Raw genomic sequence first — 25,840 nt, 5'->3', positions numbered from 1 at the left:
CTAGTCGTGTCTGAATTCGTTTTAATGTCACCAATCAAGAGATGCATGACCTGTATATCCTTTTTTGGATCAGTAAGATCTAATGGCTTATCATGGAGTTGGTGGTACTCGTGATCCCGCCTGATTCCGCAACACTTTTTTCCATCTCTATTGTATCAATGCGTGTCGCAACACATGTAGCTCCATCTATATACAGCGACTCGAATATTTCATCACTGCAGGTTGTTACATTGTCCTCCCCTGATTGTACAGATACACTACAAATGGTAACAAGATTCCCATCAGACGAATACAACTCTATCACGGTGTCATTAGACGAATCTTCGAGGACACGAAACCAATCCTCCTTACTTTCATCAAGTATTATCATCTCTTCTCTGTCATTGGTGCCATTTTGATATTGTACAATCATTGGTTCGCTATGTTTTTGTTCATATTCAAATTTCAAAACTTTTTCTGTCAAACCAATCAACGGATCTTGTTTCGCCAAGGTTATTGTTTCATGATTTAGTTTCCAGAAATCCACCATTGTGCACAATGACTAGAAATACTAGAATCGATTTTAAGAAACGACCTGTACCCATTTTATCAAAAGGTTAAATTTGGTTTCCATTGAAACATACGACAGATATTTATCAGGCAATAAACTATGTAATGAAATTGCCTCAACGTTTAGTAGTTCAGTTCCATTCAAAAGTTCGCATAAATTCTGCCTTATATAATCAGTGACAGAAGGAACGTATACACCATAGAGAGTGCATAAATGCAGACATACTGCTATCAGTGCATTCGACTTTTTGGTTTGCTCAAGCCATTTCACACAGAAGGCTTTGAGACGTGGTATCATGAGAAACTCTGCAATGTCTAAAAATTCAATGTTGCCTTCATCCAAGTCAGGTTCTACATTATAAAGAAACATAATAGCCTCATCAACAATCTTTGATCTTCTTTTACGAATTTCAGCGACTTCTGCAAAGAAAGGACATGGACAGTTTAATTGATACATATATATTCTAATGGGCGATATATTCAAATGCAAATATAGAATCGTTTCTAAATTATATTTTAATCATATACGCGTACGGCATGCGTTTTTTAAAGTGGTGAATACAGTGTGAATTTGCATTCAGATCACTAGATGCAGAGAGCTCAATTAGATCACGTGTTTGAATATATTTCATACCTGTTGTTGTTCTAGGAATTCGCTGGTGTGGAATAACGTGTCGAAGAATCCACTCTCCACTAATATGCACATATGGAATCGTTTCACCTGTAAAAAGGCATCTTTTTAAAACTTATTATTTCCCATTTGATAACAAACATGTTTTTTTCAAATGTAAATATTTTGTAAGCAAATATGTTGTAAAAAGCAATTTAAATCAAAAGTGCTAACTACCACCTGAATATAAATTCATGCTTGCTGAGAAAATGTATATCTGTTAAATCAATTATAAATTATCGTTCTATTTTTTTAAAGATTCAATCCTTTCTCAGTCAGAAATTCAGTGATTAAAAAGTTTAGTGGCGTCAAACATTACCACAACATTAAATGAAAAAAGAGATGAAACAATGTAAGCAGTCGGTACACGATGAAAGAGTTCTTAATTCAAAATATGTAGCTGTAGTTTCATTTTCTAACCTTTTACATTGTCATATTCGAGTTGTAGCCATATGATAAAGCGAATGGTACAGCATTTAAAACGTTACTTCTTCAAATATATCGGTATTTTCATCGAATTATTTCACATTTTGTAGATTTGACGTGTCTTAATTTCTCAAGTAGTCCACTTATCTTGAAACATTGATTGGCAAAGAGGACAAAATAGACTATTAAAAATATGTTGTTGTTTTTTCAATATTAAGTGTAAAATGTATTATATAATTCGAGAAAATAAGAAAGAAACTTAGTCAAAAACGTAAGAGTATATTTCTTAAAAATCATGATATTTGTGGTAGTCATAATATAAAGCGAGAGTACATACCCATGTTCCATCTTTCACGGATACATCACAGAAATGTTTGTTTTGTTATTTCAGCTGTCTTAAAAGTGTACCACTTGTATATGTCTTTTCATACTCCTCTTCATACTCCATTCCTTTTTCATTGAAAAAGTGTATATCCTTAAACGTGATACGTATTTAAACGCCACGCAAGTGTCACCTAAAATCAAATGACTTATCCATAACCTTCAATGCTACTGGCATCATGACAGAATTGATAAACACAGGTCAAATACAAAACATATGCACTTAAAATTTGTTCATGTTACATCATGCGAAAACGAAACATGATATGATGGCTTCATATGTAAACATACATGTAAATATTCTGGAAATCGTATTAAAGAAAATGTAATATGGGTTGCATATGTCAGCGGACATAAATAATGACGACAAGGTATTTTAGTATTGCTTTAATGTTTTTTGATGGGATTCCCTACTTATCTAAAAATAACGTATTTTTTTAAATCAGATAACAGTATCGGTTTAATACCTTTAAATATTGAACACAATATTTTCAGAAAACATTAACCATAGGCACAAAGTTAATGTTTAAAGATGAATAGAAACAGCATTTCTATGACAAAATCCTATGCAAGATAATTATTCATGTTTCTGTTTAAAATTGTGATTTCTGTCGTGTTTTCCAGTAAACTTTAACAGTTCCTATTTATTTAAATAAGTATATTGATTTAATTTCTGAGTTTAGGTATAGTTCTTATGGATGAATCTCGCTGAATATATGTGGCTGTCATTTTCGTTTGACCATTTGTTCTTGGCGCTAAACATTACACTTTAAAACCGTCCATTAGATTGCCCTTTTCACATTAATTTGTGGTAGAGTACATCTTTGTACCGGTTTGTAGTCTTAACTACATGCATAGGAAAACAAGACATCTTATTGCAATGTCCAACAACAGCATTAACTAAGTTGGAATAGGTCACTTTCCTGTCCGCCATTGATATCATCACTTTCATGTCACTTTTGTTTATCTGACAACATTTGAGACTGGTAGATTTGAACGTTGGGTAAAAAACATCCATACATATCAATTTATTTCCTTTTTCGTCCTCTGGGCAGTTGCGTACAATATGGGCAATGCGAATGACACCAATCTATATGTGTAATTTACTCCGAAACAATTACATACTTTATATATTCGACTTTAAATTCAGGGCAGGCCAACTGTACATGGTATTTCTACCATATAAGACGGTAGTGGTTCACTGTACATCATATGGATCCATCAGTCATTTAATATGTGTGCGTTTTCAGCTATTTAATACACGGTTGCAATCAGTAATTTATACCTTCCCAGAAATGCACTATTAAGTAAAAAATTAAAGGTCACTCACAAGTTATGTGTGTAACATGTGTATGTATTGATTTTAGATATGAGTGTCACTTTAATTAATGAATGCCCAAAATTTAGGGATCAAAACATGCCATATCAGATCAATTATAAGACTATGTCTGTAAACAGAGCCTGGGATCGCCTTGCATCGAAGTCCACCAGTGCGCGTATGTCCGCTATTTATACTGTTAACAATCGAACATTCATAATCGACCAAAAACCAGACCAGACAGATTTCGATGTAATATATCTACAATTAAGTACGCATAGACATTCGTTTCATATGACAATACTTGCTTTATGTACGAGCAGACAAGTTAGTAATGTGATATCTTTGAAACATACTCGTCAATTAAATTTCAATAGTAAGATGTGTTTCTTATCTCATTTGGAAAACTATAGGGACAGGCCATTGTATCGGAATGGTTAAAAATTAGAACTTATTAAAATCGTGTCTATAAATATCTTATTTTTTTAACATCAGATGACATTATCTGTTAAAGTATGACTAAATAGGAGAATTTATATTTTTTAAAAAGTCTTCAACAATGCCGCAGTAAATCCAAATATCACTTGTTTTAGGGAGCAATATTAAAATGCCGTAATTATTTTTTTTATTTTTTTCAGTAACTTTTCTTTAGATTTGTTTATTCCTGTACAATCATTCAATGCCAAAAGAGTGTGTGTGCAATTTCATATTATAACCATTCTGACATAACCTTCAATTATTGTAATATAAAACCCCTACTAAATGAAACCGAGATGAAACGGGCTGCCCAGGCATCTATACATTGCATTATTTTGTATCGGATACCTTTAAATACGTTCTGGTATTTCCTAGCCTCATAGATTTTCGACGTATGTATATCTATACTAACCCGTGCGTATCTATTCTGAAAAGACAGGGGTTATGTTAACGTTCAAATCTACAAATACCTCTTAACTTATTTGAAGATGACCAGGCTTAGAATGAAATATAGAGGAAACGATTATTAGTATAATATTCCCTCAAGTACGCATTAAGTGAACGGATAAGTAAGTATAAAACAACGACCCTTGGCTTATGAAAAAGTTCTACTAAATTTGGTTCCCCGCTTCAATTTTTGAAAATGTCAACATTGTTATGCGGACGACATTGTCAATGTAAAACAACACTGAATAGCGCCAAATATGTTTTCATTTTTCTATTAAATGTTTAACATTTTGACACAAATATGTTTTCATTTTTCTATTAAATGTTTAACATTTTAATACAAATGAATCGACACATACTTTGAAGAGTTGATTAACTGAATGCCTAATGTTGATTTCAATGCCTAATATTTAGACAATTTTAAAGGGAAATCATATAAAATTTCAGAATCAAAAAACATAAAAACTGCGCACAAATAAAATTAACGTTTAACAAAATAATATTTTAACACCTTCGTTTTTATCAAGATACAAAATACACTAAGTCTTTAAAATAAAAAAAAAAACTTACATCAAATTCACTTAAGTAGCAGAAAAATTGAAATGGCATAAAGCATAATGAGTAAACTGGATAATCCCTTCCATTTATAAAAGGCTTTCGACAATAGTTATGTGTCTATTGAGACTTGGTTACATTTCAGTCTATAAAACTTGTCCCAGTAGATCCCATTTTAGAATGCTCCACATTATATGCAAACATGTAAACAGTATATGAACAATACTATTTAAAATGTTATATGCATTGCTTATGTCATCGGGAATAACTTATAACGACAATGCATTATATCTATGTAATAAGACTGGTATCCTGTCTATAGATTAAGTATTTCTTTGAAATCGGATAACAGCATCTAATCAATACACCTAAATAGGGTACGCGTTATCTTTAGAAACCAGAAAAATGCACAAACAAGTTGAATACATGTAACAATTTTATGATGAATATTATGCAAGTACAGATTAAGGGTCAGAATTAATTTTAACGTGATTTCCGTCGTGTTTTCCGTTGATTTTTATATCCTTACATTTATCAAAATATGATTTTATGCAAAGTTAGATTAGATATGATTCTAAGCAATGCGTCTCGCTGCATACATCTGTTCGTCATTTTCATTTGACCATTTGTCTGTCAGTTAGATTGTCCATTTTATATTCTGTAATTGTGTGTGATCAGATCTTCGTTCGTTCTCGTCAGTGTATTAGCACAATTTCGACTGTTCTTGTCTACACGTATAAGAAAACACAGACATCTTGTTTCCCCGTGCAAAATCGGCAAATTATGATAAGTCACTTTCATCTCCGTCGGGTCGATGATGATTTCGCTTTCGATGTCGCTTTGTTTATTTGACAACATTTGAGACAGGAAGATTTGACAGTTTGGAAAAATACATTCGCACATATCAAAATATTTTCTTTTGCGTCCTCTAGGCAGTTGCTCGCAATGTGGGCAATGCAAATGGCACCGATCAATATTGTTAAGTAACTTCAAAACAATTACAGACTTTATACATTCGACTTTAATTCAGGGCTGGTCAACTGTCTCCAATTAATAGGGTCACAGACTCTTGTTTGTAATATTTCTTCTATGGCGGCCATATCTAATCTATTATTCTCCACACATGAATGGTATTGATATCGATAAATTGCGTTGTCAATTGAAAACATCAGACTATCAGACGAGAGCTCAAAGTCTAAAGCAGGAACGGCTTCGAAATGTTAAACATCATTTGAATCTTGAGTATGTCTGACAAGAGTAATGTCAAGTTCATCGGCAATGGCAAATCCGTTTTGTTAGCCATAAATCTTTGATTCAGGCGACACTTCATCAATTTCAATTTGTGTCAAGGAGCACGAACATATATTGTAAATAAAGACAGATGTTGAGAAATATGATGGTATAAGCATGGCCACATCGCCGTTTGAATTTAAGCATCCAATGTCTGTCAGAGAGTCATCGTCAATCAATTTCATGGAGAATATTGGATAGAGAATAGTTGTATCTGAACTCGTTTCTATGTGGCCAATCAAGAGTTGCATGACCTGTATGTCATCTATTGAACAGTCAAATGCGAAATCTAATGGCACATCATGGAGTTAGTGGTACTCGAGATCATAGTCTGATGCCGCCACTCTATTTTCCACATGCACTGTATCAATGCGTTTCGCTACACATGTACTTCCATTAATGCATATGGTGTCAAATAATCCATCACTGCAGTTTGTCGATTTGTCTGCGAATGATTCCACAGTGACCCTACTATGGACAACAATGTTTCCATCAGTGGAACATAACTCTATCACAGTGTCATTAGACCAATTCTCCCGGACATGGTAAAACGTTGATTTATCGTTACTGTTAGTGAAGTATTTGCTTCTTTGTGTGGATGTGATATTGATATTCAGACGAAACCACTCCTTTTTATGTTCATCATAGATCATTACCATCTCTATCTCAATGCCGAGAGCTTGATATTCTGCAACCATTGCAATACATTATTTTGGTTCGTTATGTTTTCGTTCGTTTTCCAATTTAGAAACTATTTTTGTTAAGCCACTCAAAGGATCTTGATTCGCCAAGGTAATTGTTGCTTGACTTAATCTCAAGAAGTCTACTAATTTGCATAATAGCTCGAAATACTGACTTAGATTTAAAGAATCCACCTTTACCCATCTCATCAAGAATTTAAATTTGGTTTCCATAGAAACATACGACAAATATTGATCTGACAATAAATACTGTAATGAGTTTACATCATTGTTGAGCTCAAAGTTTAAAGCAGGAACGGCTTCGAAATGTTTAACATCATTTGAATCTTGAATATGTCTGACAAGAGTAATGTCAAGTTCATCGGCAATGGCAAATCCGTTTTGTTAGCCATAAATCTTTGATTCAGGCGACACTTCATCAATTTCAATTTGTGTCAAGGAGCACGAACATATATTGTAAATAAAGACAGATGTTGAGAAATATGATGGTATAAGCATGGCCACATCGCCGTTTGAATTTAAGCACCCAATGTCTGTCAGAGAGTCATCGTCAATCAATTTCATGGAGAATATTGGATAGAGAATAGTTGTATCTGAACTCGTTTCTATGTGGCCAATCAAGAGTTGCATGACCTGTATGTCATCTATTGAACAGTCAAATGCGAAATCTAATGGCACATCATGGAGTTAGTGGTACTCGAGATCATAGTCTGATGCCGCCACTCTATTTTCCACATGCACTGTATCAATGCGTTTCGCTACACATGTACTTCCATTAATGCATATGGTGTCAAATAATCCATCACTGCAGTTTGTCGATTTGTCCGCGAATGATTCCACAGTGACCCTACTATGGACAACAATGTTTCCATCAGAGGAACATAACTCTATCACAGTGTCATTAGACCAATTCTCCCGGACATGGTAAAACGTTGATTTATCGTTACTGTTAGTGAAGTATTTGCTTCTTTGTGTGGATGTGATATTGATATTCAGACGAAACCACTCCTTTTTATGTTCATCATAGATCATTACCATCTCTATCTCAATGCCGAGAGCTTGATATTCTGCAACCATTGCAATACATTATTTTGGTTCGTTATGTTTTCGTTCGTTTTCCAATTTAGAAACTATTTTTGTTAAGCCACTCAAAGGATCTTCTTTCGCCAGGGTAATTGTTGCTTGACTTAATCTCAAGAAGTCTACTAATTTGCATAATAGCTCGAAATACTGACTTAGATTTAAAGAATCCACCTTTACCCATCTCATCAAGAATTTAAATTTGGTTTCCATAGAAACATACGACAAATATTGATCTGACAATAAATACTGTAATGAGTTTACATCATTGTTTAGCAATTCATTTCCATTCATGAAATCAATTAAGTTCTTCTTGATATAGTCACTGACAGAAGGAACGTCTAGATCGTAGAGTGTGCATAAAGGAAGGCAGATCAAAATACAAATATGTTAAAACTACTATACTCATATCACAATTGATAAGCAACATTTATTTTTAGATTTTTAGATTTACATATTTCTAAGCAAAGTTTTGCTATTGTAAATACCATTTTGCCAACTGTAATGATTGCGATATTGGACGGGAAAATATATATTTGCAAAATCAGGTATAAAGTATCGTTCAATCTTATCAACGACTCAATGATTTATATGGTATGAATCCAGTGATTTAGTTGTACGCTGCTGACGTAAAATAACTCAATATCAAATGAAAAATTGATGAAACAAAGATAGCAATCAATAAAGTTAACGATGACAGATTCTTGTTTAAATTTATCAACGACTCAATGGCTATTCTGTCAGGCATTCAGTGATTTAGGAGTACACTGACGTCAAACATTACCTATATATCAAATGAAAAAGGTGATGAACCAACGTTAGCAATCGATAAACGATGACAGAGTACTGAAATATAATCTTAAAACGTACTTAGACATATATATACGTCTTTGCAAAAGTGACTGAAACCCCACATAGACATTGTATCTTCAAACTCTAGATAGTTTCTATAGGACTTGCTCACATCTGGCTGATAAGACATGAATCAGTACCAAGAAAAGATGGTAACATTTAGATAATAGACATCAAAAATGCAAAATGTAATTTCCAAATTACAAATATCGATTAATTGAAAGAAAACCTTGATGTTTATGACGTGAAAAAACACGACAATTATGGTGGTCACTATATTAAAGCGAAATTACCTACCCATGTTCCAACTTGCACGGGTACATCACAAAAATCTTTGGTTTGCTCTTTTACTTGTCTTAATAATGTACTATCATATATTTCCTTTCATACTCTTCTTCATACTCCATTCTTCTTTAACCGTTATTACTTTCCAGAAATGATCAATCCATGTTCATTCAATTCTGTATTCCCTAAAATACTAGAAATATCTTAACATGAATGATTTAACAAAGGTTATGTACGTCAAATATGAACACAATTTCTCCTTATGATGGCACATGCGAAAACGTAACAAGAAGTATTGAACCAAATATATATATATATATATTACTTAAATTCCATTATAAAACTACATGTATATTTAATAACATCAAACTATCGCGTGTTTTTAAAATTAGATTACTGTTGTTTTTTGAATGTATACAGAAGCGATATCAGAAATGAAAATAAACAAAACTGTTATCTAGCGTGTTTTTATGCACTTAACACCCACTGTTATGGCTTTTATTTAATTTACTAGACATTAAAATTAGGAAGAAATACAATTATTTAAGTGTTCACTATTTTCATCATCTAGTTACCACCGCTTTTAAAAATAAAGGACGACTTTTGAGAAAAATATATTAAAACAGTTTCGTATGTATCATCTGTATTTATTTTGAATTTTGGATTTTACAGGTTTTTACCTGTAAAGTTAAATATTGTTTATCACCCAAAAGAAATCAATGCTGGACACTTTAAATCACTTGAATTAGTGAACTGACATCAGACTTTACCTTATCAAAATAGTTATAATACAATTTATCCTAAGGAAGCAATCTACTATAAAAAATGGCCGTTCTTAGTAAAGATAAGTTGTCTTAACTTTAATATTTTTATACTAAAGTTATGCAGCTTTGCACAAGCGACAGTTCAACATTTAAAACATGATTAATGATGAAAGATTGGCGGAATTGTTTCAATATGAAAAAGCCGTCCTCCGGTGATGATAACATGAATTTGGTATTCCTCTAATTTTCAATGTGAATTTATGGAATCATGGGAGCCTGCTAATGCCACAGCGTATTCTATCTTTAATGAACACTCTCTGGTTAAAAGGACTAAGTATCTTCCAACTAGACCGGTTTCAGTCGTGTCAAGGGTCGGTTTCAACGGTAAGGACCTTCATGGGTTCTCATCAAAATCCATATATATATGTTTGTATACGAGAACCCGAAGCGGGGCGCTGCGAACTGTTGGCCTCATGATGTCAAAGTAAATAATGTAAATAATAACGACAATGAATTTTTTGTTTTTAATAAGACATGCAGCCTGTCATTTTTGTGATTTCCGGCGTGTTTTCCGCTGATATTAATCCTTTCATTTATTATAATATGATTACATGCAATGTGAGTTAAAATATGGTTGAAATGAATGCCTCGCGCTGTATATTTGTTCATCATTTCCATTTGACTTTGACCATTTGTTATTGTTGCAAAAAGTAGACTTTAAAAGCGTCTGTCAGTAAGATTATCCAGTTATTTATCATTTAATTGTGTGCGATCAGATCTTCTTTCGTTTTCGTCAGTCTATTCGCACTATTTCTACTATTCTTGCCTACATGTTTAAGAAAAACCCAATCTTGTTTCATCAAATAATAATGATTAATCACTTTCATCTCCGTCGGTGATGCTATCGCTCTCGCTGTCGATTTGTTCATTAAAAAACATTTGAGACTGGTATATTTGAAAATTTGGAAAAGTACATTCGCACATCTCAAAATATTTCCTTTTGCGTCCTCTAGGCAGTTGCTCGCAATGTGGGCAATGCAAATGACACCGATCAATATTGTTAGGTAACTCCAAAACAATTACAGACTTTATACATTCGACTTTTAATTCAGGGCTGGTCAACTGTCTCCAATTAATAGGGTCGCAGGTTCTTGTTTGTAATATTTCTTCTATGGCGGCCATATCTAATCTATAATTCTCAACACATGAATGGTATTGATATCGATAAATTGCGTTGTCAATTGAAAACATCAGACTATCAGACGAGAGCTCAAAGTTTAAAGCAGGAACGGCTTCGAAATGTTTAACATCATTTGAATCTTGAATATGTCTGACAAGAGTAATGTCAAGTTCATCGGCAATGGCAAATCCGTTTTGTAAGCCATAAATCTTTGATTCAGGCGACACTTCATCAATTTCAATTTGTGTCAAGGAGCACGAACATATATTGTAAATAAAGACAGATGTTGAGAAATATGATGGTATAAGCATGGCCACATCGCCGTTTGAATTTAAGCATCCAATGTCTGTCAGAGAGTCATCGTCAATCAATTTCATGGAGAATATTGGATAGAGAATAGTTGTATCTGAACTCGTTTCTATGTGGCCAATCAAGAGTTGCATGACCTGTATGTCATCTATTGAACAGCTAACTGTGAGATTTAATGGTTCATCATGAAGTTGGTGGTACTCGAGATCATAGTCTGATGACGCAACTCGGGTTTCCACATGTAACGTATCAGTGCGTGTCGCTACACATGTACTTCCATTAATGCATATGGACTCAAATATTCCTTTATTGCAGTTTGTCGCTTTGTTTTCGTATGATTCCACAGTAACCCTACTATGGGCAACAATGTTTCCATCAGAGGAACATAACTCTATCACGGTGTCATTAGACGAATCTTCGCGGACACGGTAAAATGTTGATTTATCGTTTCTGTTAGTGAAGTATTTGCTACTTCGTGTGGTTGTCATATTGATATTCAGACGAAACCACTCCGTTTTATGTTCATCATAGATCATAAACATCTCTTTCTCAATGCCAAGGTCTTGATATTCTGCAATCATTGCGATAAATTCTTTCGGTTCACTATGTTGTTGTTCGTACTCCAATTTAGAAACCATTTCTGTCGAACAAATCAACGGATCTTGATTCGCCAAGGTAATTGTTGCTTGACTTAATCTCAAGAAGTCTACTAGTTCGTATAATGGCTTGAAATACTGACTTCGATTTAAAGAATCCACCTTTACCCATCTCATCAAGAAGTTAAATTTGGTTTCCATAGTAACATACGACAGATATTGATCCGACAATATATCATGTAATGAGTTACTATCAATACTTAGCAATTCAGTTCCATTCATGAGTTCGATTAAATTCATCCTGATATAGTCACTCACAGAAGGAACATCTACATCGTAGAGTGTGCATAAAGGAAGACAGATTTCTATCAGTGCATTTGTTTTTTTGGTTTGTTCCAGCCATTTCACACAGAATGCTCTAAGACGTGGTATTATGAGGAATTCTGCTATGTCAATAAATTCACCAATGTTGTCTTTATCTAAGACTGGATCGACATTGTAAAGAAACAGAATAGCTTCGTGTACAACATATGATTTTCGTTCACGAATTTCAATAACTCCTGCAAAAGAAAGTTAAAACAAGTAGTGAAAGTTTTTTTTTTTGTTCTTGGAATACATGCGATACATTTAACTGCACAGACAGAGTAGCTTAATCAAAATTGCTGCATGCAGGTTGAATTTTCATTGTCATTCAAAAGCCTACGTATACGTAAAGACAGCTCAATTATATTGAAATTACTTTCAAGACTTCAGAAAATATTAGATGTTATGGACCTGTTACATGTTCCAGGAATTTGCTGGTGTGAAATAACTTGTCGAAGAATCCACTCTCCACTAATATGCAACTGTGGAAGCGTTCGACCTGTAAAAGTACCATACACAAATGTATATTCAAAAATACTCATTTAACATTTGATAAGCTACAATTGTTTTAAATCTACATATTTTTAAGCAACTATGGTTAGAAATGTTATGTTACTTTAAATGATAATGTACCGTCTGTATTAATTTTGCTGTTAGACGGGAGTTATATATCTGTAACATGTATAAAGTATTGTTCAAAGTTATCAACGACTCCGTGACTATTGTGTCAGGCATTTAGTAACTAAAGAGTACACTGACGTCAAAGATTACCTCATTATCAAGTGAAAAGGGTGATGAAACAATGTAAGCAATCTATACACGATGACAGAGGGTTTAAGAATAATAATAAAACGTACTTTACATAATAATTTTATTATACCTCTTTGCATAAGCGACTGATACACCACATAGACATTGTTTCTTCCAAAATCTAGATACTTTCTATAGAAATTGGTAGATTAGATGCGTATCAGTACCAAAAATTGTTTTAATGTATTTTCAAAACAACAGAATTATATCGATTATTTAAGAGGAAACTCGGATGTTAATGACGTGAAAAAACGATATTCATGGTGGTCACTATATAAAAGTGAAATTACTTACCCATGTTCCAACTTGCACGTGTACATCACAGAAATCTTTGTTTTGCTCTTTAACTTGTCTTAAAAGTGTACTAATTGCATATTTCCTTTCATACTCCTGTTCATACTCCATTTTTAATCCGTTATTATATCCAAGAAAGTGTCAAAACTTTGTTTTGCTCTTTAACTTCTCTTAATAGTGTACTACTTGCATATTTCCTTATATTATATATATTCCTGATATAAATCCAAGAAAATGTCAATTTATTTCCAGTTGATTCTGTATGCCTCAAATATAAGAGATATCTAAACATAAATGATTTAGCAAAGGCATACGTCAAATATGAACACAAGTTCTCCTTATGATGGAATATGCGAAAACGAAACAAGAAGTATTGAACGATATATACTACTTAAATTCCGTTGAAAAATTACATGTCTATTTCATAATGTCACACTGTCGCGTGTTTCTAAAATTAGATTTCTGGTTTTCCATTATCAAATGTATAAACAAATGATATCAGAAACCAAAACAAACAAACGTGTTTGTGATAAATAGGGTGTTTTACGTACTATAACATACATTTTCGATTGTTCACTATTTTCAAGGTACTATCGATTTTTGAAAAAATGAAGAATGACGATGTTTGGGTGGAAAGTATTTACCTGTAAAATTAAATATTGTTAATCACCCAAACTTACTAAAGAATCAATGCTGGACTCATGAATGCACTAATTAAGAAGTGAACGTGACGTCAAACATTACCTTATCAAAAGAGTTATACTCGTATAGTAATAGAATCTATCCGAAAGAAGCAGATAAACGTTGGCCATACATAGTTCAGACAAATTGTCTTTACCTTTTAATTTTTACACTAGAGTTAAACCGCTTTGCACAAGCGACTGTTCAGCATTTTTAACATAATTATTGATGAAGGATTGGCGGAAGTGTACTATCAAAAAGTCGAACGCCGTAAATAAAAGGATGATAAACTGTTTGGAAGTCTTCAAATTCAAATGTTAATATACATAATCATGGAAGCGTGCTAATGCCACAGTGTATTCTATCTTAAATCGACATTATCTAGTAAAAATGACTGAGTATCTCCTAACCGAACCAGTTGCAATCGTGTCAAGGGTCATGTTTGAACGGTTACGACCCTCATGGGCTCTGAACAAAATCCATATGATTGTGTATGTAAACGGGAACTCGGAGGAGGGGGCTGTGCTGCGTATCGTTTGCCTCGTTACGTCCGAGGTCAAACTGCGGCTGCATATCCATACTATCCCGTATTCTTAGCAGTCTGTGGGCCAAAATCTCATATCAAACTTTCAGAAAAGGCAATACGAAGGTTGCGTACGTCGGCAGTCGACCCCTGTCGCGACAGGAAACGGTATCGGCCCTCCTGGGTGCAGCTATGCGCAAAGATATGCGAACAAAGGGAATGTTCAAATAAGAACTTAGTATCCCTTAAAACCTTATTACTTTTAATATCGCCTTATTTCGACTCAGCATCTCCTAATTAAAATACAATTCATCAAAACCATATAATAGAGTGTGGATCTTGGATGCGTTCATACGCTTCCAAAGATGGTAGTCAAAACATTAAAGCGAAATTCCTTCCCATTGTTGGATTTGCACTGGTACATCACAGAAATCATTGTTTTGCTATTGAACTTGTCTTAAAAGTGTTTTTTCTTGTTTATTATATTAAAACTCATGCGCATACTCCCTTTTCTGTTTCATTTACTAACTTGTCCTCAAAATATAACGTTTTTCGATCTGAACAACCTTTTATTATCAGGTTTTAAACCTTTAATTTTCTAAGACAGACTGTTTGTGATGCTCAAAGTTTCAAACAATGACTGCATCGTATCTTTGAAAAGTTTTTGCATTAGGTACTCTGAATTGTATTCCTCCGTCTGCAGATAGACAGGGGGTCCAACGTGTTTTGTGTTTGCCGAATTTTAAGTGAGTGAATTGTTTGAAGCAGAATAAAATGGCGGCGTTGGAAGGAATTTCTGTGTTTCAGGAAGGTATTTTCACCTGGTAGGTAAGTTATATCACGTTTCTCGCAATATAAATACGCCTACCCGGAGACCACACATGTAAGCGTCTCTCGTTTTTTTTACCTATGTTTCTAGAGGCCTTAACAAAGAAGTTATTGAATGTATAAGCTGAACGATTGATTGTTTACAAAGTGAAAATAGAAAATTGCGTGACTTGAAACCATTCTTGTACCTATTTTAGTTATTTTTCATTGACTTTTTGCATTATTTATCTTTTCGACGGCTAGCGCACTTACATGGGCACTATACGGCCGATTAATTTATGTTTAAACACCTTTTATGTTGGTCAAGAAGTTTTATGCAGTTTTTTTGTGAAGCAGAATCAGAATATGCGTACATTAATAGAAGTGAAATTAAGACACGAGCTGTAACACATGTTAATATTTATAACAAAAGGAAATTTGAACGTACCGTGCATTTGTTATGCAAAATCACTTGTATAGTATTCTAGCAATTCATCTATATGTGCTCGGAAATAAAATTATTACTCGGTATATCAATGTAAGAACCCTTGATGTAACACGAACGTCCCGCAATACGGTAAATACAATGAATCGGCCTTATAGTGCCCATGTAAGTGCAATAGCCGTCGAAAAGATAAATAATGCAAAAATACATCCTGTGCCATTAAACGGGGTTTATGTTTAAATATTTGGCTACTATGCTTGTTTCTGTAGTTTTTCACACGTATTGGAGCAAGTGTCAATTAAATATAATTACGTTACATTCAATTCTTGTTGTCACTAGAGTTATCCGAACTAAAACGAATCAACAAATGCATGTAAGTAACATTATACGTGCACACGAAACCTATAAGAATGAAACATTGGTTTTTCTATGTTACAAGTTATCAAAAAATGATTGTTTTGGGACAAGAAAGCGTTTTAAACGTATATTCAGTAAGATGAACACGAAGGAAAACCAAGCTGCACTTACATACATGCAGGGCTCGTATAAATATGAATAATACACGTTGTAAGGTTTCGGTACGCATTGATAATACTTAAAATATGTTATGTTTTAACCAATATGTATAGCTAACTGCGCACATTTCGATTTTGATATTATTTTCAAAGTCAAGCGTATCTGTACTTCTTTATTGTTTATAGTTGTGGAAAAATATATTTCTGTCACTGAGCTCTCTTACATCTCTTTGCAAATATGGGCAAAACAGTTACTACAGCTTTGTAACTTGATATGTGATAATACTTAGGGTACCCTGACAAAATATTTACGGGCACAAACTTGTTGAGATCTAAATGAAAGTATTTTAAATTAGTCGCAGTTACTTTTATATCATATATTACATATTAATTTTGTTGCGTCTCAATTCGTTCCTCATCCTGCAAATAGTCAACCTTATCACGCTCGGCTAAATTAAGAGATGGATCTCGAAAGTCATATGCCATCGTATTGAAAGTTGTTCGCGTTTAACATTACATTATTTATAATATACGAATGATTAATGTTTGTGTCTCTTTAAGTGTCATATACAATGAAAAAGGGATGCATAATTTGATGACATTACTAAGACGACAGGTATGATCTACTTACAAGCACAAACCTCAAAACCATGTTTTTATGTACCAAAACATCCGAGTTCCTTTTCCGAACCGATATTGATATTACCGAGAAGTTGCGATTCACAATTAATGCATCTCACAGTTTTGGAATGACAAATAATATATAAGTACGTTACTTTGAATCTAATTGACCGATAGTGGAAGGCAAAATCAGGAGCACATACAATGTTAAATTGTAATGCCTACATTACCCACATACTTTTGAACGGTATTGCTTTCCGTCGCTTATAGTGTCATTATTCTATGCCAACAAAGCTTGTTTGTAATAATATACTCATCATATTGTAACATAATCGCTATCTACTGTAACACATAAAAGCCCAGACCTTATGAGGACGGAAGCAGTCTAGCTGATAAGTTTGTTGACCATTTCAAGGACAAAATCGAAAACATACGAGAATCTTTGAAGGACTTCGACAATTTAGACCCAGCAGTAAAAAAGTGCCAATGTTTGAATATTTTGAAGAACTTTCAGAGGAGGAAATTAGAAAACTTATAAATATATAAAAACAAAATCATCAGAACTCGACGTGTTGCCTACAAAAGTGTTAAAGTAATTCCTGAACGAGCCGTTGCCTTTAATCACTAGGCGTATGAACCTTTCCTTGACACAAGAAGTGTTTCCAGCTAAATGGAAACAGGCAATTGTCTGACCACTTTTGAAAAAGTCTGTCCTTGAACTGAAATTTTCTAATTATCGCCCTATCAGCAATTTGTCATTTTTGTCGAAATGAATTGAAAAAGCGGCATTTATAGACTAAATCAGCATGTGAATGAGCATAACCTCCTTCCAAAGAACCAATCTGCTTATGGACAGATTCACTCGTGCAAGTCCGCTTTACTCCGGCTTGTGAATGATCAGCTTAATGGGATGGTACATTAGGTTACGGCGCTAATAGCATTATACCTTAGTGCGGCGTTCCACGCGGTTGGCCACGACATTCTCGTCGACGTATTGACCAATCAGTATGGTGTTTGTGGATCAGCGATCTGGAATTGGTGGATTCGTACCTGCGACCACGTGGCTGTCACGTGAAGGTGAATCAAATATCTTCATCTAAACGCCATATTACATGTAATGTCCCGCAAGGAAGTTGTTTGGGTCCTTGGCTCTATTTGACCTATGCTGGGACTCTATTTGACATTGTGCCCCCGTCCATTTCCGTGTTCGGGTTTGCGGACGACCATACAGAGAACGATCGTTTCCAACCAACAGCAATCGCAGAAGAGACGGCAATTCAAGATCTGCAAGGTTGTGCTATTGTCATAAACGACAGGGTGAACAATAACAAACTAAAAATGAATGCATCCAAAATAGAATTTATCTTTTTTGGTAGTCGCCGCAATTGAATAAGTGTCACACCAATGAAATTTAAATATGCGCTAATAACATCAAACTGCAGAATAATATCAGATATTTGGGCGCTTTTCTAGATGCCAGACTTAAGTTCAATGAGCATATTAAAAGAAAGTGTAAAACTGCTTTGTTGAACTATTTCAAGATAAAAAATATCCGTACGTTTCTAACCAAAGAAGCAACTGAGGTCTTAGTTCTGTCATTAGTAATTTCTCACTTGGATTATTGAAACGTCATTCTGTATGGTGTCACTCAGTGTGAACTACGTAAATAACAAGGTATCCAGAATGTGTGTGCTAAACTTGTTCTAAACCGCTTTAGGCGTGATAGTTCAAAACAGGCATTATATGATCTGCACTGGTTACCCATAAAGGCAAGAATTAATTTTAAGATCCTCACTTATTTGTACATCTATTCTGTTGGAAATGCTCCTCAATACCTTACTGAACTTTTGTCTAGTAAAGATTCAAAACAAACGCACACTACGATCCTTGGAATCATCAATAGGATGCTTCGTTGTGCCTTTAAATAAGAAAAGGACATTCAGTGACAGAAGGTTTAGTTCTGTTGGCTCTTAGCTTTGGAATAAACTGCCTCCGAGCCAAAGTGAGTCAGTAAACATCTTCAAGAAACATTTGAAAACTCACCTTTCCAGAGATTATTATTTATTGTTTTAAAACGTATACCCATGAACTATTTACCAATATATTGAAGCGCTGTTGTCTGTTTACACGTTGGTGAACACCCATTATTTATATACATGTTGTACATCATTTATATACTATGAATTGAACTATGTATGTAATGTAATGTGTGCTAATATTCATGATGTGTTCATTGATTACTGGTTATTTAATGTTTGTGTCTGTATGCTGTTATTATCTTCTAATTCAGTATTGTACAACGCCACTGAATACTTACTTATATGTAGATATATGCGTTTAAGCAAACAAATAAGTTTCAAGTTTACATGTATGTGGATCTGATGCCTTAATAGTCAAAAATAGTTCTCGATTTCTTAATCCGCATAAATCGCTGGCTATTAAATGTATCGTCGATAAAATCGTTGTCAAATGCGGTATTTCCATACAAGTTTCATAAAACATGTACACGTATATGCATTTATACAAACTTGTCTGTAACTAAGAGTAGTATAAACTTATATGAAATAAAGTCATGGGCACATAACCACATTCTGTTCAACTCCCTGCGTCGAATGATAAATTAAACCATCAAGCTTTTTGAGTAATTTTAGCTCCTAAATGTTTCGAAGAAAAATCAACAATGTAGTTTTATAGCATAAAGATCTTTGCTTTTGTCGCTACTGTTTTACCCGAAAAAACAATGTCGCTGAACCAGTCGTGAATGTCGCAAGTAAAGGGGTAGTTTCGCATACTGCCAATACTTCCTAAATAAGTCATACATCTTAGTCATACTGCAGATCACTGTAGATTACATGCGTCCAGATATCGACCAAGTTGTGTGTGATATCAACATTTACTTCTTGCTAGTCATTGAGGCATTATGTAGTTATGTAATTAAACAAGCTCATTTTACTATAACGATCAAAACTAAAAAAATGTATAATAATTGTGCACAAATAAAACAATCTAAATAGTTTGACGCGTTTTTAACTTGGGATTTTATTGCCACGTAGCTATTAACTAACTAACATGTATACAGGCTTAATTGTTTTATCTGTAGTTTCTTATCTATAAAGAACATATTACGTTGAAACAATATAACAGTATCTGTCCAATGAAATAATATGATAATGCCGATTAATACTCGTTTATTTCCGTTAACGATTGTTCTTGGCTTTTTTCATGTAAATACATTGCGCTGTATGATTTTGTATGCAGTGTCTTTGCTAGTCGTGTAAACAACGTGTTCGAATCGTGTTCAAATCGTGTCAGGATACCGACAAATGGAAAAGCCGATAGTCGAAGAAATTTTATTGTCGATCACTTTTCCGTATGCGAATGCCTAAAAGTGGTCTGGGTAAATGCCACCTTAAACGCCACCTTGACCAAAACATAGTACTCTAGGAACATCAAGGCACACTCCGACCAGTCGACAACGGTCATAGCTCACTTGGGAGGTCAGACCTGCTGCACATACCACTGGCAGTGACATTGTTCGTTATGAAAAATATTGTTAAGGGTGTTAAAAAGCTGAATACTTCGACAGTTATCAAAATCTCTGACAATCTTTTTAGAGGAGACTCTGTGTGATCTTTAAAAGTGATTATACACATGTTATAACGAACCATTTATTTAGTTTGAGATAAGCAGAATTTTTCATCGACGAACCTCCGAGTTGAAATAAAGTTAGGAATCCAGTGTTGAAAAGTCCAATGCATTACAATAGTCAATACCTAACGAAGAAACAGGGTTACATACAAGACCTAACTTAAGTCTAACAGGGGCGCTGCTAGAAACAATACTATATTGAGACAAAATAGCCATAGCTGTATCAAGCCCTATCGTGTTATCAGTATCCTGTACTGTTCGTTTTCGGTAGTAAGCTCTTAATATGTAAACAATTGTAGTAATTTCATGTTCTTTTTCGATGTCGTTGGCTGTAAAGGTAGTACTTATCTAATTAAGTGTTTGTTTTTTTTTGTTCTAACGATGCTATCTATGCTTCCTTAATTTGAAAGTATGTTTTTAATTCATTACTGTCAGTCACTTATGTAATTTATGCCACTATGAAGAACCACTACATGCCGTATCAATTGTCAATACTTAAATAGAGCCGGAGTTCGCTGTGCACCCGATTTCACATTGTGATCCATGAAACATGCTCTTCAATTACATTTCAATAGTAAGATGTGTTCCTTATCTTATCGGCAAAAATGTAACGATACGTCATTGTACTGGAATGGGTTGCAAAAAGAACTTAATAATATCTCGTCTATAAATATTTCATTTCGTCGAAATCAGATGATATTATCTGTAAAATATGACTAAATAGGCTAAGATCTATTTTTAAAAGTATTCAACAATAGCGCAAGGATTCCAAATATCAGTGTTTTTTTATGAATAATTATAATTAAGCCGATAAGTACTCGTAATAATGTAGTGTTTGTTATTTAATATGCCTTTTGAATTGGTTTTACTATTTCAACCGGGATCGGACACGAAATGATCTATTGTACACTCATTCAACGCCAAAAAAGCGTGTGTATTATATTATTATGATTCTTACATAATGTTCATTTACTTTAACATATAAACCCTAGTTAATGACAACGAGATGATTCGTGGTAACCATGCATCCAAACATTGAAAAATTGTATATCAGATACCATTAAATGGATTCTGGATTCCCCTAGCTGTGTAGACTGCTAGTCATTAAATCTGTCATCGATAATGATTAACGCAGTGACAACCTCAATATTTTCATACCGGTGCATCTCAAAATGCCATACAAAATATTGATGTATGTGTATCAATACTATCGTGAGCGTAAAGTAGCTTGTCTGACATCGAAAAGCGTCAGGAGAATAACGTTAAATTTGCTAAAAACTGTACGTTGAATTAATATGTCGCGAGTTTTAGCTCCTTAAAGTATAGAAGAAAAAATATGCCATAGCTATAGAGTTTTGACGATTGTTTGCTCTGCTCAACACTTCAATGCTTGCCATCATTTAAACCTGTAGAAGGACCAGTATCGTATCTCGCAATGGTCGGACAACTGGGCGTACGCCTTAGTCATAGTGCTGATCAACTTTAACTACATATATACATAATTCGGCAAGCCATCGGATGATAATACTATGCTTACATCTAGACTTGGAAGCTCGTACAGTTTTGCGTCCAAAATAGTCAAATTAGATTAATTTACAATAATGTAGCATTTGTCGACATTATATTATCATCATTTAATGTAACGTATACAGCCATATCAAAGGATACACAGTTGTGCCTGCTCACCAGGCATCTAAACATTGCATAATGGTTTATCGGTTTCCTTTACATACATTTTGAGTCTCCTACCTGCATAGACCGGTGGCCATTCAATCTGTTGGCGTAATTGATAAAGCAAATTTGATGAACGTGTTGCCTGTTTGTTGAGTTTCTATGTGTGTATGTGGTCTTAATATGTTTGTGGCTCTAGTTAAGTGTCGTTTGGGATCTTGTCCAGTGCCCCAAACTTCGGTTACTTGGCTTTTCTCTATAGTTTTCATTGTATATTTTTTAAATTGCTATTCATTTTAAACTCGCCGTAAAACGCATTAGTCAAATTCATACCAGTTTCGTGTAAACAGTACAACAAGGGCCACTCTAGTCAATATTGACATTGTATTGGAATTGGTTAACAAGTAATTTCTTAGGTCTTGTATATACATAACATATTCCGATGAGATCACATAAGTAATAAGTATTTGTTCACTATGTCTCAATAGGTTAACTATCATTTTATATGACTTTAATAGACGGCACAATAAATATAAACATGTGTTAAAGCTACGTCATCAAATAAAGCAACTTATGAGGAGTCACTTTCGTCTTCGTCGATGCTACCATCGATTTCGCGTTCACTTTGTTCATCCGACAACATTTCAGACTTATAGGTTTTGCAGTGGGACACATAACACTCATCTGTTTCATAAAATCTTCGTTTTCGTCCTCTAGAAAATGGATTACAATGTGGGCAATGCAAATGGCACCGATCGTCATTTTTAGGCAATTCTAGCATAATAACCGAATTGATTGATTCAACTGTTAACTCAGGACTAGACAACTGTTTCCATGTTACACATGTACAGTTTTGTGTTCTTTCTATTTCATCAATAACTGCCATATCTAATAAATAAGTTTCCGCACATGAATGGTATTGATATCGATATAGTTTGTCATCAATTGCAAACACCTTCCTGTCAGACGAACACTGCAAGCCTAAAGCAAGAACTGATTCAAAATGTTGAACATCATTCGTATCGTGAGGATTTCTAATCAGGGTTATATCAAAGACATCAGGGATGATGAATCCGTTTTGACAATCATGAACTGATAAATCTGACGATACTTCAGCGTTTTCAATCTGCCGTAAGGCACACAAATCAATATTGTAAATAAAGACAGATGTCGAGAAATATGTTGATATAAGCAAGGCCACATTGCCGTCTTCGTGTAAGCAAACGTTAGTTTCATCGTCTTCAGCTTTCATGGAAAATATTGGATAGAGAACAGTGGTCTCTGAATTCGTTTCGATATAACCAATCAAAAGTTGAATGACCGTTATTTCTTCCGTTCCCGATGAATCATCACACTCTTCGGAGTCATTGTCATGCGGTATATCTAGGTTTTCTATTTCCACTGTTATAATGTGGGTCGCAACGCATGTCCGGCCACTGATACAAATCGATTCAAAAAGTCCATCACTGCATCTTCTCGCTTGGTCCTCGTATGAATTCACAGTTACTTTACTATGGTATATAATTCTTCCATCAGCTGAGCACACCTCTATCACTGTATCGCTTGATAAAGTTTTTCGGACACGATAGAACGTAGATTTGTCGATAGTGTTAGTGAAGTACTTGCTTCGTCCTGTGCAGCTTAAACTTATATTAAGACGATACCATTCATTTTCAATGTCATCATAGATTATTACGTTCTCTTTCTCATGGCCGAGATCTTGATGTGTTGTAATTACTGTTAAGAAAGCTTTGGATTCATCGTAATGTTGTACATATTCACAGTTAGAAACTACATCTAGCAAACTGAACAACGGATCTTGTTTTGCAGCGACTAAAATTGTCTCGCTTAATTTCCAGAAATCTATGAAAGCGCACATCGGCTCAAAATATTGAAATCGATTTAAAAAATCAAACTTTACCCATTTCAGCAAAAACCGAAATTTGATCTCCATTGGAACATATGACAAATGTTTATCTGACAATAAATTATTCAATGAGTTAACATCAATGTAACGCAATTCACTTCCGTTCATAAGTTCTCTTAAATTCTGCCTGATGTAGTCAATGACAGCAGAAATATCAACATCGAAGAGAGTGCATATAGGAAGGCAGATTTCAATCAGACTGTTTGTCTTTTTGGTTTGTTCAAGCCATTCCACACAAAAGGCTTTGAGACGTGGTATCATGAGAAATTCTGCAATGTCAAAGTACTCCCAAATGTTGTATATATCTAAGGTAGGTTCCACATTGTACAGAAACAGAATAGCCTCTGTTAAAATCTGCGATCTTCTTTCACGAATTTCAACGACTCCTGAAATAGAATTGACCAGTTATAAAAAGAGATTTCTTCTTCCAATCAAAAATTAAAAGATATGCTATTTAAGAAACTCATATTTCCGAATTATATACTGAAAAATATACAGGCAGACATATAAATTAATCATTACATTTGTTACCATGTACTTGTCTTAACTTGCGATAAAATTGGTAAATCGTAATAAACTAGAACGGCATCATTTTCTAAGACTTTAAAAACTTAAAGATTCTTAGATATACCTCTTAAATGTTCTCGGAATTTGCCGGTGTTAAATAATGTGTTGAAAAATCCACTCTCCTTTAATATGCAACTGTGGAATCGTCTGACCTGTGAAGTCAAATCAATTTAAATATATTCAAATATAAAGACTAATGCATGCATACGAATATATTGCATACCTTAAATAATCTTAAAAAATGGACATAGAAAGTGAAAGTATGTACCTTTCACCAAATAGTGTGGCGACGTTGTTTAGTGACTAAATATTTATCTAGTTGTTGACGTCATTTACTTCCTCTTAATAACACGTTTTTGATGATTATTTATATTCCGGATTATTTTAAGAAATACCACCTGTTATTCTCATAAATCATACAGTTAAAGAAAATAAGAAGTGGTGTGATGTTGAGACTCATCTAGCATGGGGGATGCCAGGCGGAATTTTCCAGCCCGGTTAAATTATGGTTATGCAAGAAACTAACAGACAGTATATTTCACGAAAGCAGCCGATGTCACTGGGAAAGGATATATTTTTCACATTAACTACTTTTTTAGCATCAACAATTTCTAAGAATTGGTAAGAAATATATATCTACATATCGAAACATATATTCTAACCTACTACAGAAGAAATTTGAGTGTTTGGTAAGGCACCATATAACTTATAAAACGGTAATTACCTGACAGCTATGATAAAGTTAACATAAATTGAAACAAACATACTTGATATTCATTATAGTTACATAATGAAAGCCAAAGTGCATACCCGTCCTCCAACTTGCACCGGTACATCACATAAATGTGCATTTTGTTCTTTTACTTCTTTCAACAGTTTCCTATCTACATATGTATGTTCATATCCTTGTTCAAATTCCATTCCGTTGTTAGATAAAGTATCTTCTGCTCCGAGCAGACATGTAACCGCTATTGACTGTTAATTCAATGAATTTATTCCATTATAGTCTTCATTGCCACCAACCAATACTAAATATATTAAAGCATAGATAAATAAACAAAAGTCAAGAAATTGTAAACGAAACAAGA

The 25,840-nt window shown here is 34.1% G+C and overlaps 3 protein-coding genes across 3 annotated transcripts; all 3 read right to left on the bottom strand.

Annotated features, from left to right (window-relative positions):
- Positions 1–330: 330 nt before the first annotated feature.
- On the bottom strand, positions 331–2,087 carry LOC128242616 (uncharacterized). Its single transcript, XM_052959836.1, has 3 exons — positions 1,983–2,087; positions 1,184–1,270; positions 331–969 (listed from the first exon to the last, which is right to left on the bottom strand). Exons 1-3 carry the CDS (start codon positions 1,984–1,986, stop codon positions 563–565), a joined length of 498 nt encoding a protein of 165 aa, XP_052815796.1. The 5' UTR covers positions 1,987–2,087; the 3' UTR covers positions 331–562.
- Positions 2,088–10,305: 8,218 nt separating this feature from the next.
- Positions 10,306–13,709, bottom strand: LOC128243568 (uncharacterized). The gene is made up of 3 exons (XM_052961415.1): positions 13,348–13,709; positions 12,655–12,742; positions 10,306–12,440 (listed from the first exon to the last, which is right to left on the bottom strand). The coding sequence occupies exons 1-3, from the start codon at positions 13,456–13,458 to the stop codon at positions 10,669–10,671; spliced, it is 1,971 nt and encodes a 656-aa protein (XP_052817375.1). The 5' UTR covers positions 13,459–13,709; the 3' UTR covers positions 10,306–10,668.
- An 8,916-nt stretch (positions 13,710–22,625) lies between these two features.
- Positions 22,626–25,840, bottom strand: LOC128242619 (uncharacterized). Its single transcript, XM_052959838.1, has 3 exons — positions 25,563–25,840; positions 24,817–24,904; positions 22,626–24,571 (listed from the first exon to the last, which is right to left on the bottom strand). The coding sequence occupies exons 1-3, from the start codon at positions 25,671–25,673 to the stop codon at positions 22,830–22,832; spliced, it is 1,941 nt and encodes a 646-aa protein (XP_052815798.1). The 5' UTR covers positions 25,674–25,840; the 3' UTR covers positions 22,626–22,829.

The sequence above is a fragment of the Mya arenaria genome, chromosome 8, assembly GCF_026914265.1.
Source record: "Mya arenaria isolate MELC-2E11 chromosome 8, ASM2691426v1".
In the NCBI taxonomy this organism is placed as follows: Eukaryota; Metazoa; Mollusca; class Bivalvia; order Myida; family Myidae; genus Mya; species Mya arenaria.
This window is presented reverse-complemented; position numbering and strand designations above follow the sequence as displayed.

Bases quoted from the DNA above. Each gene is read 5' to 3' on its own strand.
- LOC128242616 (XM_052959836.1), bottom strand. The intron at 970-1,183 runs GTATGAAATATA...CTTTCTTTGCAG, and splicing joins AATTCCTAGAACAACAACAG to AAGTCGCTGAAATTCGTAAA.
- LOC128243568 (XM_052961415.1), bottom strand. From the start codon at position 13,458: ATGGAGTATGAACAGGAGTATGAAAGGAAATATGCAATTAGTACACTT. The intron at 12,743-13,347 runs GTAAGTAATTTC...GTACTTTTACAG, and splicing joins ACGTGCAAGTTGGAACATGG to GTCGAACGCTTCCACAGTTG. The intron at 12,441-12,654 runs GTCCATAACATC...TTTCTTTTGCAG, and splicing joins ATTCCTGGAACATGTAACAG to GAGTTATTGAAATTCGTGAA.
- LOC128242619 (XM_052959838.1), bottom strand. From the start codon at position 25,673: ATGGAATTTGAACAAGGATATGAACATACATATGTAGATAGGAAACTG. The intron at 24,905-25,562 runs GTATGCACTTTG...TTGACTTCACAG, and splicing joins CGGTGCAAGTTGGAGGACGG to GTCAGACGATTCCACAGTTG. The intron at 24,572-24,816 runs GTATATCTAAGA...ATTCTATTTCAG, and splicing joins ATTCCGAGAACATTTAAGAG to GAGTCGTTGAAATTCGTGAA.